This window comes from Nomia melanderi, chromosome 1 (genome assembly GCF_051020985.1).
Source record: "Nomia melanderi isolate GNS246 chromosome 1, iyNomMela1, whole genome shotgun sequence".
Lineage (NCBI taxonomy): Eukaryota > Metazoa > Arthropoda > Insecta > Hymenoptera > Halictidae > Nomia > Nomia melanderi.
Window position 1 is genome coordinate 13,414,864 of NC_134999.1, and position 14,068 is coordinate 13,428,931.

Consider the following 14,068-nt stretch of genomic DNA (forward strand, 5'->3'; position numbering starts at 1 on the left):
CTGCATTATGTCTTCAAAAGCCGCTAAATGTAAAGATAGTTGTCTTAATTTGTAAGTCAATAATTTATTGCAATGAAGGTTGAATTTTTTACAGAAAATATTCGACGTATTATATACCTATTACAATTATTATATTTCCTTTTCTTTTTAATTTATATCTAGGCTCGATGTTAACACATTGCGTATCGGCAACGAGAAATCTCGTTTTTATATAAAGACACTTAGCTATGCAACTTTGCTAATTACCGCAGTATTTAAAAACTTTTTAAATAGATTATCTATTTAAAATATATTATATAACAATATGATATCTAAGTTTTTCTATATATAATGATATAAGTTGAGCTCACTGAAAATCGCCATCGTCGTATTAAGGGATCGATTTTCTATTGAAAAAGTATTATAAAATAATGTGCAAGTTATTTTATGCATTTACAATATCTCTCTGTATATGGAACATAATATAAAGCTCTCGCAAACTCTGATAAAATGTTTGATTAAGACATAATAGACACATAATAGAGTCGTTAACACTAGAACTACCGAGCAGTCAAATTGACATTTTCAAATTTTTGTATAGGAACTCTAAGAATGCAGCTATTGAGATTTCAATTGACTGATGATTCAATTTGCGTATTACTAGATCAATTTCTTTCGTAATTTCCCAGAGAAGTATCTGTTATCTTTTTAATAATTGGGAAAGAATAATTTAGAAATGGGTCAATTTGATCCATTTGGTAGTTCTAGCATTAATATAAGATACACAATGTTTCAAAAGTCTTGTTACTATTATCTAGTTTAAATAAATACAACTATGTGCTAACGTTCCAGCTAACAATGAGTGAATGCATTTACAATCTATTTATGCATTATTATCGAAGAGTAATCCCTGACTATATGACTCATTAGGAAAAGTTACGGTTTACTTCATTAACTCCTTGTCATACCATTTAACCATAATTATGGCGACCGATATCTCACTCGTATTGTCACCTCAACTCAGACTCGTGATATTTATGTTTGGTCCAAAATTTGTGTCGCGAGTCGAACTCGTTAAAGTACGGCAAGCGGTTAATACAATTAAGCGAGAACATTTCGTTGAAGACATCGCCGTGAAAAAAGTGACAAGTGTAAGCATTGCAGATGGCGCGGTGTATACTTTGCGAGTTATTTTTACCGCGGCAACAATAATGCTATTGCATTATACGGTCACTTCACGTGCATCTATTTTTATTATACGCTAACATAGACGTGTCGTTTGAACATTGAATTTTTTAAATTCCAACACACTGAATTTCGTTCTAAACATATTATATCGACATCATCAACGGAGTAACGTTGTTTTAATAATATTTTCAATATTTTATTCCATATCATAATGTTGCAAAAATATATTTTAAGCGGGATACATTAGAAACTAGTTGTCTACAAATCAAACCGTTATAAAGTATGACTTTAAAGTAAGTTAACAAATGGGAACACCTGTGTTCAGAATAACTTTCTATGTAAATAATTTACGTATCCATGTTTTAAATTATTTTACTAATAGCGTATGACTACTTTGTCCTTCTCAGTTTATCGAAATATGTAAAGTCTCTTAGCCGATGCAAATTATGCAGGAAAATTTTTTTCTTTACCTGCAAAGCGAATCAACCAGCGAGATAACGTCAATAAATATTCCTTGAAACATTAATTATTATAACGCCTTTGCTAGCATTCAAAAATCCATTTGTAATTTTAAAAAGGTCTATGAATAGTGTATGATGAATTATTGAACATGAAAGTAAATTATTGTTTTATGAATTATGGAAATGAGCTACATAGCTTATATAATGTAAATACTGTAAGATCGTTGTATTATTTCATTATATTGTTGTTTTACTACACAGTAATGCTATACACAAATTATTGAATTGCAGATTAAACCATTATTTATCTAGTTTTGCCAACGTTTATCTGTATTTACACGTGATTTACGTAGTAGCTTATCCAGTACATTATTTATAAATCTATATTTCAACACCTGTTCTATCCATAAGAAAACAATGTTAAATAAGGATTTTAATAAAACTTCATATCATATATTGTTTTTCGACAAAGTTGTGAACTGTTCAACGTAAGATTCAGAAAAGATTGAAAGAATCACTGAAGATAAATTGAATTAAAATGATCGAAATTAAAGAATTATTAAATGACTCACTTAATTGTAAGTTAATGAAAATTCTGAACTCTATAAAATCTCTAATACTAGAACTATCTTATAAAAATTTTAATTTCGAGATCATTTTCCACGACACGAATATTTTTGTACGTTTTTTTACCATTTTCCATATATCCGAGATTAAATTCTGGTCGTTAGAAGCGAAAATGAAAACAGATAAAGGGCGAATAAAGGCAGACATTTAAATATTTGAAGCCTACGTTAGGCAAAATTATATACGTTGGTGTATGGCGGAGGGATAAAACGAATGAGTGAGAACGAGTGAAAGAGAGAGATCCTACCATTAATGTCGTGGTTGTCTTCGATGCACGGAATGCTGATACCGCGTAACTTTCAGGGTCTAATCATGCAAATGTATGAGTCGTTAATTAAAACCAACGCAAACTGCATTTTGTCTGGTGAAAACATTCTTTACTTTTACCGCTACCGTGAGTAACGAAATTGGACATTTATTAAAATTCAAATTGGACATGTTGAAATTCGACATTTTTCATCCAATTTATCGGACCATTTTCATTGCTTCTGTAAAAATTAAGCCAGATAATTATTCGAGGACTCGATAAAAATGATTTCTTAATCCTTTCAAGAAAACGACGATATGCAATACAGTTGAGAACTTTCGCTGTCAATTACTAACAAACAAAAGCTCTCACGTATATGGAATACTTCATTGAAACAGGCCCAAACAAAAAGCACATTAATAAATATTAATGGCTTTACCTAGCAGACTTCTTAACCGATTAACGAAGCCTTATATTATTATTAATGATAATTCCTGATATTAATGATAATTCCCTGCAAATTCCGACGCAAACTGTACTAAAGGAAAGACACTAATGCACAATACTAATCATAATTTCTTTTTGTTTTTAACACATTACAACTTCTAACGCAGGGAATAATCTTTACTTCGATTCTCTCGAATGCGTGTGATAAGAATAAGAATTTGCATAGTCACCCGTGGCAATCCAAGTTATCAGAACCGTATCCTAGTTACAAGCCAAGAATCCGATCCGATGCTGTAGTTTGCCATTTTAATAGGCAACGGTATGGTTCCATTGAATGTTGCCTCAAATTTTCGTTCCGCTCGGTTTCGATCACAAGGAAATGCAATTTTCACCGTGGAAAATATTTAATCTGTAAATTAGTAACGCGCGGTATCTTATTTTAACGACGTTCCCTTTTCTTTGTTCGCCTCGTTGCTCGGTGTACCTGAACGTGTAAACAACCAAGGCTGACTGCTACACAAACGCATCTTTTTCTTTTCCCTTCTGCGCGATGGCGCATCGATGCGACGAGAAAATAAAAATTGAAAATGTACCGTTTCTTGCGTGGTGTTCCGCGAGTCTTCTTTTTATTCTCCATCGGACCGACGAGGGACGCGTGGAAGATGCAACTCCGGATTTTAATCGCACGAGATCGGGACCATTAAATTGGCATCCGCGCAGACGCGCGGTAAATTTGCAGTTGCTGGAATATTTATAACCCTGCAGTTGCGCGGACATGACCGTTTGATTCTGTTGACTTTGAATTTTTAACAAGTTACCGTTCGACTATTGCCTACTGCACGGTTTTTAAAGAAAACCTGTTTAACGTACCATAACGAGATTAAAACAGAGTCGTAGCTACATATGTAAGTTACGTATGCGCGAGAGTTAATTTATTTTTCTGCTTTCAATTAGATGCTAAATAAAATTCGATATTTAACGGCAATAGTTCGGGTTGGAATTATTAACAAACGTATCGAGGATTTAATTCTTGCACGCGAACCTCGGCTCGGATCGATTTAACCCAAATCAAAGATTTAATTCGAGCGAGCGTTCTTTCATTTATTTTGTGAATAATGAATTTCCTTAATTGCACTTCAATACTAAACGCGATTCGGGGAATACGGAAGTATCAAATGGTTCAATTGAATCGTATACAAGGAACTCAATATCACCGATGAAAAGGATTTCAATTCGATTCAAGACGATTAATCAAAATTACCTAACCAGTGTAAATAGAATATCAAGAGAAAAAGGAAGGAATACATTACAGAAGAAATAGTGTATAAATGAATCTTCGAAGCAAAACAAACGTTGACTATTTGTAATTGAAACTTACATAATTAAAGATCTATCTCGTAGTTCTCTCGCCTGACGAGGTTATTTGGAGCACACGATTTTTGCAATTAATAGTATGGTTAGGTTAAGATTTCGAGAAAGATGAATTGAGGAAACAGACAGATTCAACGTTGGATAATCGAGACGAGAGTCGTGATGCTCCCATTGGTCGGCTAAAACTGAGCGAGACAGAGGAGAATAAAACGAGATAGGGTCGATCGTCGGTCGCGTTTGATTTCGAAAAACTATTTAGAGCAGCCCCGAAGACCGTGGTCTTAGTTCGAATTCTTCGAATTCGCTTCATTTGTTTCTACTTAAACGTCGAATAGCCGACCGCCGAATCGGTCCTTGAGTGTAATCAAAAATAAACTCACGCGAATCCGGCTCGCCACCTCGACCGATCCCGATACCGACACGTTTTTCGAAATGCTGGAAACTGCCGGGCCTACCGTCGCATACGAATGTTCGTACAATGAAAATTCATCGATTGATTGATTTAATAACACAATATTGACTGGCAATTTTACGCAGAAGCTATCCCGTGTCATCGGTTATTATTCCGTAATTAAATATGAAAGTGAAACAATGTAAATGAACTTCAATACACTTTATTTCTATATAATGAATTGAAATGAAACTTTCATTTCTTTTCATTTCTTTTTATTATTTTCATTATTTTTGTTGCTACGAGAATTTTTAGTGTTTCGTATAATATTATTTAATTGTTCATAACAAAGGCAAATGGTATGATACTGGACTATATTATTAACGATTCGGTACCGTAGTTCTCTAGTTACACTATTATTTAGTTACTCGTGTTACTAAATATTTTGTTCCGATGTCAGGTTTCTTGTGATTCTTCTCAAGTAATTTCAAGGCTCCGGTAATTGGTCACCATTTCAATCAACGTGTTAAAGGCTGACGAACACTATTTTACAACATAGATTCATGCGAAAATTATGGAAAATAAATGAAAAAATTTGAATATGAAATGTATTTGCGTAATATCAGTATGAGAATGTATATTTTGAAGTTGAATAAGACAAAATTTCAATACAAAAACTACTCGCATCATGCAGATTGTTTAATTACTATTCAAACACGTATATACGATGGTAAATTTGCTTTTATTTTCATTTATTATAAGTTTAACCAACTGTTCATTAAATCAACAGGATGATTAAATCAATTGAAGTAATTAATAAATAAACTGAGGTTACGTGGTGTACTTATTTTGTTATTGGATTATTAAACTCCTGTCTTATGGTTTATTTCGCGATTAAGTCGTAGGAATTACTTTGTTATTAACAGCTTTGGACACCGATAATATGAAAATATCGTTTATCAGGTTATTTTGTATGTTTCTATAATGAATACGATATTCGAAAATTGCTTTCGCAAATTTTATTAAAAGAACTCCGCGACGTTCTTGTTTCGAGATGCAGTGTCAATCTAGATCGTGATAACGTTCGCAAAGAAAAAGCGCAATGTTCTACGTGGGAATTACTAAATTAGACTTTCATAAACCATTGCCGACAATGCAAGAAGATGTGTAGCGGTGTATTATCGCAGCTTGTATCGCTATTACACGAGATATTATCAATACAACTCGCCAATTGCTTATTAAGTGACTGAGAAAACGTGCATAGATGTGGTTGGACATCTGTTCGAACACTCTATTCAGATTCCGCAAGATCGTCGGCTATAACTTTATCCAGGTATTGTTGCGGAATTGTTTAAATGCGAGCTCGAAAATGTAAATATGCTTTTGCCGCGAAGAAAAACGTAATTACAGAGGTTCGAGAAAGAACTGTAAAACTGAATGAGTCAGTAGAATTCACAAATGTATACATATTTTTATATAACGCGTTAAAGAAAATAGAAGAAATTTATTCATAGGTCACCTTATTCTTCACAGAATCTTTTCTCGTTCTAAAAAAACACAATAATGTTTGAAAGCCACTTTTTTCCAGGCAAAAGAAAAATGATATAAGTTTTCGTTGAATTATTTAATGATTCACTGTAACTAAAGAAATTAGTTTTTGTATTGGGCGAAGTGCTAAGAAATTTCATTAAAATTCAATGAAATTTTAATGAAACCGATCTCAAACATCGTGTGTCTGTTTACAACGGCGTTTTTTGCTTTCGAATAAAACGCACTGACGTATGAGATTGCGAGCACAAAGAAAGATACGTGTGATTGCAAACTAATCAGAGATAAATTTGAGTCCGATCTTGTGCAATGCCATTATTAAGAAAATGGCGATTGGAACGCACTGCTCGCTCAGTTGATACGTAGAGTTTACATCTCTGATTTGTATCGGTGAAATTCAGGTTTTCGTGCTTTACGAATTCAAACTTGGAAATACAGTAAAGGCAGAACGCATTTGCGAGGAAGGTAATCTTGTGGCGAAAGGACAGCACCGACAAGATTCAAACGATTTAAGGTCACGTTTGAAATGTTCATCTGTACTCAAAGGTGAGGAATTGCGTGAATACAGAGATTGCACCCTACGCAGAAGATGTCACGTCATGGCTGCGATCCTTCGTCCTGATAAATTTATGATGAAAACGCAGATTCCTGTGTTGAATTTTCGGAATTTACTCGAAGTTACACACTCTCAGACAATAACACTGAATATTCAATAAAACACCTTCTTAAATGAATAACATCTTCAAATACAATTTTGTTTTTATCATTTCCAGATGCAACAGTTCCTTAGAAACGTAGGGTTTCAGAAATCAAATGAATTTCGATGCAACGAAATGTACGAATTCCTGAATGCAATCTTCTTTCATCGTTTCCAACTGAATCAATGAATCACTCAAAAATTCCTATTAGAATCACATAATTTCTAACAATAACATTGAATATCTAATCAAGTACCTTCACAAATGAACAAACATTCTCAAATATAATCCTTTCTCCATTGTCTCCAAATACAACGACTCTTAGAAAAGCAGGGTTTTAGGAAGGAAATGAATTTCGAGTCAATAAAATGAGACCCTACAATCCTTTTTCATCGAGATGCAACAACCCCTAAGAAACGCAGGATCTGAGAAGTGAAATGAATTTCGAAGCAGCGACGCATTCTTCCGAAAGAAGCAGCCCGTTCGCTCACGTGCGGCGATTTTCGCGTCGTAAATGGCGCGAACAAATTGCAGTCGGATTTGCACCGTTACGCTGCTTTATTCATAAACGACGCGGCGACTTAATAATTACGCGAGATAAACACATGGATGTTGGTGTTTCCGCCAGCGTAATCATGATCGACGTACGGGATCCGCGATCGCTCGTGGGACACGGGAAATACGTGTTAAAGTAGTCGTCGTAACGTGGTGTAACGTTCGACGATAGAAAGTTTATCGTTAGGTCGTATTATACGCTACTGAATATTCCATATTCAGCAACGGCAGAAAGAGAAAGACATGGCGTCAGCGAATTATCTGATTCCCGAATGCACGTGCGGGCGCCAGATCGTCGACAATGAACGGTCCCTGTTGTCATTAACCCTTTGCCGCACAACGAGGCTCGCGGTGAAGATTTTTAGAACAATTTAATGAAAATCAATGGTATTCATCGTATACAATGGTGTGACAGATTATTTTGCTGTTCTCAATGTCTTTATCTTCGAAGTAAAGCACTTGCGATGAATAAAACATTTCTTTGCTTTTCCGAGGAATTATTAATAGTAAGTACGGCGTGGTCGCGAAGGAAATTCTGCGGCAAGGGGTTAAAGAAGTAATAAAGAAATAAAAGGTGAAAATGATAATGTTAATAACAAAGACATTGTTATTATACTTCAATGTGTTCTGATAAAATATGTGAGCTTTGATTATTGCGAATCATTGTGTTTCACTTCTTTCGGTTTTGTCTGTATTCTTTCAAAAATGTTCTACGCATTGTTGGTTTTAACATTTTGTCAAGTTTCGAATTGTATTTCAAGTTTTGGAAGTTTGAAATCTCCGGAAGTTTGCTATTGGTTCAACCCCTTATGGGGGTGTAATCATTCGGACACTTTGAACACATTTCAATAATTTGTTCACACTGAAATATGATTTGGTGAATATTTATCATTTTTTATTTTATGTTATTGGTTATATTGAGGTAATATTAGGAAATACTCAAATAAAGAATAATAATTAAATTGATAATTCATTTTGTACGGGTATACGGAGTGCGATTTTCATTTTACAATGAAGATACTGGATCGGATTATAATTTACTTCTGTCCTGGACACTTCAGAAATTAAGATAATAATAGAAAATATATATTCCTAAGAACTTTCTGACGTCAACTTGAACCGTGAAATTGGAAGATATATTTGTCTCGATGGAATATTATTAAATTTTCTATTAGACACTTCAATCTCAATGGAATATAATATTGTGATTTCTCATCAACGTTAGCATACAGTGTCCGTATTTCACGAAAATGTAAAGTTTTACTTGGAAGTTAATAGATCATTTTCTATTCAATTGCTTATGGTGCAAAATTGCGGGAAAAGGTAACGGAAGAAATTTAGGACGGTGTTCATATTTTATAATAGCCTATACATCGACGTAAAAATAACAAAATTTGATTCGAAAGATATTCAGCTTACGCTCCCCTTAAAATTTTCGGTAAATGTCCTAATTGGTGGATTCACGGACATCCAACGTCGCGATACACATCGCTGAAGAAATTAACTAATACAATGCATTCCAATAAAACGTGTAAATATCGATCACTATGAATGATCGTTTTTTAGTGCATTCGTTATTGTCTGCCTCTTTTTTCGAGAACGCTTTCCACATTCTTTTTCTCGTTAATCATTGATAACGGTTGATAACTGCAAAGGAAATTGGCACACGAGCCAGTGAATCAGAGATTCGAGTCTTCGACTTTGTCACTCGGTGTAATGAACATTTGCGTTCTCCTCTAATTTCTGATGTTCAGTGACTTCATAGTTTTAAAAGTTTTCATTTATTGCACAACATTGAATTGCAATTCGAATTCTTGGATTGTTGTCACACGAAATTTCGGTTTTTTTGAAAAACTTTGCAGGTTTATATTGAATACAGATCCAAATAGAGGTAGGAGAAAAGTTTCGTTATCAGTTTTTGATTCATCAGGGTGAAAACGTTACTTAGATGATAATCTGTGATTTTATACTTCTTTGAAGACATTAATTTCGGTTAATTTTGAAGTGCAACTTACGAAAAGGGAAATTAGGTTAATACCTATTTATTTTCTGTATTAGTAATTTCATTACGTTTATAATAACAGGCATGTGTACATTATAAAATTTTCCTACAATTTTTATTTTACTGCATTCTGTGGCAGGTATGAATGTATAAATATTCACAATACAGGTAGGCAATTTTTTTACAGGATTTGAAGTTTAAAAATTTGTGCACATCAGACAGGTAATTATTGAAAAAGTACTAATTGGTTTTGCATTTGGATGCATCAGTTGATTGTGATTGCAAAAATTGTAACCGACGGCTGTTGCGACCCATTCTATTCGATCAGATGATGAAATAATAAATTGGAACCGACGTTTCTCTAATTTTTACCTATTACTAATGCAGAAATTAACCAAACTGTATCAGATCACAATTTTGGTAGAGAATTTATTAATAGCTCCATAATTTCTTCATAATTATCAGACTAACGATTTTATACACAATACAGCACGTTTCTATTAAATCCCAACGTTTGCAAATAAATTCTGAAAAACTTAAATTTGTACGAGAAACCCTAATCTAATGGTAATTATTTGAAATTACTAGCTTTCTCGTTTATTCATAAATATTAGAAAAATTTATATTCATGAGCATTGGTATGAAAATCGGCACGAGTTTATAACTTTCACGAATAATTCACAAATGGGGTTGAATCATGGTTAGCCATGTACCAAGCGTATAAAAATGTATTATCTAAAAAAATATAAATGTGAAAAATTCCAGATGTATGAAAATATGATATGCTGTTATAATTTCACACTTTTCTCCGTCTCCGTTTTATAATAAAAGATACTCAAAGGTTTTTAATCATCGTACAACGAATGCAACATTATTTCAACTCAGCTGTAGCTGAAATATGTGCATATTTACATAATTAAACTTTATCTATTTATGCAATTATATACATATGTAATTACATGTAAACGTAATATATTCATCTGAAAGTCTGTGTATTCCGTTCGCGGAAAAGTAACGTCGATTTCGCGCATCCGGCAGTAATTTTACGCCGTCAGTTTATTTAATCAAACCAGCAAAATAATCATGAAATTGAAATAATTATCCTTCTGTTATGAATATTTAACCCTTAAGGTAAAGATAGACCCATAATGAACATTTTGAACATTGATGTACAATTGTATTGCACATCAGTGATTACTTAAAATTATTAGAGAAGTTAAAGTTCATAGTTTCAATATTGATACAAAAATCGCTATGAAATTATAGCCTATATTTAGTCTGTTTAATTATAATTACAATCTATCTTTGACCATTATATTTTCTCTAACAAATTACTCAAACTAATACAACTCCGTTGAAATCCCAAAGCAACCGGTTAACAAACGAGTAATTAGAAAATTTCCTGCCTAATTCCTTCCTGGCAACGGAAATTTTACCGAGGGTTAAAGTGACCCAGCGTTCGCCCGCCACGTCTCAGACCATCCGTCGTTCGAGAATCAAAGCGAGTGAAAAAAACAGTTACACTAGGAAGAATGAACGGACATTATACGTACTTTGGGAAGTGAGGTCACCGGGCTCGTCCTGTATGTTAACGGGTGAGATTTTCACTGACCTTGGAGGGCCCTGAAGGCTGAGGGGCCCGGGCCCCCCGGCAGTGCCCATCCTCTGCATCGCCGCACCCCCGATTTCCATCGCTCTTCCAGCCCTTCGCACCTCCTTCGACGATTTTCGAGCAATCTTGAGGCCTTCGCGCCAAGTACGACCGCCGGTCGTACTTACTTCTCTCTCGGTAACTTGACAAGACCCCGATCTCGAAGGTCGGAGTTACACACCTCGAGTCCCTCTTCTTCTACGCAAATTTCACGGGGACAAGATCGAACAGGATCGAGCAACAACCACAATTTATGCAGCTTCTGATACTTTCTCGTTAAGTTTCATATAAAATTTAGTGAACAATGAGTAGAGTTCGAAGTTGCAAACAGATTCATCGGAGTTTCTTTTCGAGACACAATCGTTCACCAGTCTCACTCTCCTACAGGCAATTGGGCAAAGGAGTTTATCAATTTTACGAATTTTAGCTCACCGATAATTGCTTCTCGAATTGTGGAAGCAATTACGGTCCCTGTTTTCGAAGGTTTGACGAAAGATACCCTAAGACTCGTGTATCCCGAGCTCAAGCCCCGCACCCAGAAGCTCCTGTGAGTCGGCTGCGGTTCACGGCTCCGTGGATCCTGTGATTTCACGCCGTTCGAGGCTCGTGAACATCGCTCGCCGCACGAATTTCGTTCTATTCACGTTCATCGCAGGTTGCCAGGATTGCACGCATGCGTTCGCACTGAAATATGTACGTACAGCGTCAGCGGGTTTTGCACATAAAACGATAGTTCACCGGAACCCACGCCATTTTGCGGTCTTCCGGGCGGCCGTCGTCCTCCGCGGGCAGTTTTCCTCACTCAACTTTCGCGCACTTTGCTCCCAGAAACAGTTAAAACTGCCGAGTTTTATACTCCGCGCAATCGTATCAACTTCCTACCAAGATCCTTGCCAGCGATCGTAAATCCGACTCCTCGCGCAGCAACTGTCACTTCAACTTCCGTTAATCCAGCGACTGACAGTTAGGGTATCCTCGCACAACACTAATGTCTTCGACTATAGAAACAAGTAAACAAACAGACAAACCGTCTGTTATTCCTCAAAAGTACCCAAACGAGCAGTCCACCAAGCTAATCGATCTTCATTCCTGCCAGGTCTCTGCGCAGACCTCTAATCCCAGCGATCTTCTATTCCTCAGTCCAACTTAGCTCCTTATCGATCTCGATCTCCACGGAATACAATATACCCTATCAGCTCCGATTTTTCCGAGACCAGTTCTCGCTCAGTCCGATCAGGATCCGCGACCCTAGTCCCGGACCCCAGGACACGCACCATCCGTCACCAAAAAGGATCGCCGACGAGCCGCGCGCGCGCGCGATTGTGTGCGTACGATTATTCCCTTATCACTGTTGGTACGGGAGCAGCGTTGATCGTGGCGGCGAAACCAAAAAAAATATACAATATATATACACACATATAGATGTATGCATATATATATACATATATGTATGTACCAGGAGAAAAGGGGGTGGAAGAGGACAGAAAGGAGAGGGTTGAGGAGTAAAGAGAGAGAGAGAGAAAGAGAGAGAGAAGAAGAAAGAGAGAAAAAAGAGAGAAAGAGAGGACACGTTACACGACACAACACCAACGAAACTGACGGCGCGGGGCCCTGGGAGGCACTGACTGCCGGTCAGGCTCCTATAGTACCCAACCTAACCGCCCGTGGTCCCCCACCAACCCAGGTCGACCTCTTCGACCCCACTCCGAGGTAGATTCCCCCACCAGGTGGTCGGGACGCTGTCCTATCCGATGGCGAGAAAGCGAGGCCCGTTTCCACGCCGACGTCGAACCATTCGTTCTCCCGGTGGAGTCGACTCTGTCGCTTCCACGCCTCCTGGGGGCAGCCGTGGGACACTTGGCCGGCTCGAGCCGCCAACAAAATGGCCGACGGACACCTAATCGATTCGTACCCTCGCTCCGTCTCTCTCTATTCGTTACGCTACTCTCCTACCGTTTCTCTTTCTCTTGCGCCTCACGTTCCGTCTCCTCTGCCGCGTATCACCTCTTCTTTCATCTCGCCCTCTTTCGCCAGTCCGTCGATTCTCTCTCTAGCCGCTCTCTCCTGGCGTCGTCTGCCAGCCGATCCCTCCAGCCCCGCGCGATCAACCTCCTTGACTCCTCCGCGCGTCTACCACTCAATACCCGATGGGAACAGCCACCGAAAGATGTTACGCGCTCCACGCCGCCTAAATCAGTTTCCGACTTCCACGTCCATCCCATTCGCGATCCTCCTGCTTCTTCTTTTCCTCTTTTTCTGTCGGATATTTTGTACCGCGCCGAAACTCTGCCTCCTCCGGCCACGAGAACCTGTTGTCAGGCTAGCCGATGGTTTGACGAGTTTTTTTTTTAATTTTGATGTTTCTTTTTCTTTGGTTCGACGCGCTCGTTGTTTTGCTTCTTGGCCAGTTTCGACTGGACGGTGTGCAAGGTTTTTGTCTCGATGGATTTTTCGTGATTTTTCGTGTCTTCCTTTTTTTTTTGGACTTTGGGCTCGGATTTTGAATACTTTAAGGGACATCGGGTTTTGGTTAATGCGTTCGGTGGGTTTTTTGAAAGGGAGTTCGGCGTGCGTGCTGTGTCGTTGCGTTTTCTTTGAATCGTCGAAGCTTTTGATTGTATCGCCGAAAATAGATCTGAGAGTTTTCCTTTTTAGTTTAGGATTTGTTTGTTCCGCTTGTGATCAAAAAGTTGTTCGATTAATTGATAAATGCTTTTGTCTGTTAATGTAAGGAATCTTTTCTTAGGTAGTACGAAGGATGCCTGAAGTTACGGTTGCGATTGCGATTGATAAATTTGGAATTACGCTCGGAGTTATGCTCAGAGATAAAAAATCTTTGAAAATTTTCAATGACACTTCGTACACCTTAAAGAAGAATGCAAATTGATTAACTGATACCCATC

General features: G+C 37.1%; 1 protein-coding gene across 1 annotated transcript in view; it reads right to left on the reverse strand.

The window, feature by feature from the left end:
- The window catches only part of tup (LIM1_Isl and LIM2_Isl domain-containing protein tup), a 62,054-nt gene extending 49,271 nt beyond the window's left edge, over positions 1-12,783 (reverse strand). Inside the window, exons 1-2 of the mRNA XM_031978133.2 lie at positions 12,741-12,783; positions 11,068-12,513 (exon numbers count right to left, since the gene is read on the reverse strand). Of these exons, the coding sequence (XP_031833993.1) occupies positions 11,068-11,206 (139 nt within the window). The 5' untranslated portion in view covers positions 11,207-12,513; positions 12,741-12,783. The remainder of the gene's footprint in view (positions 1-11,067; positions 12,514-12,740) is intronic.
- Positions 12,784-14,068: the final 1,285 nt, after the last annotated feature.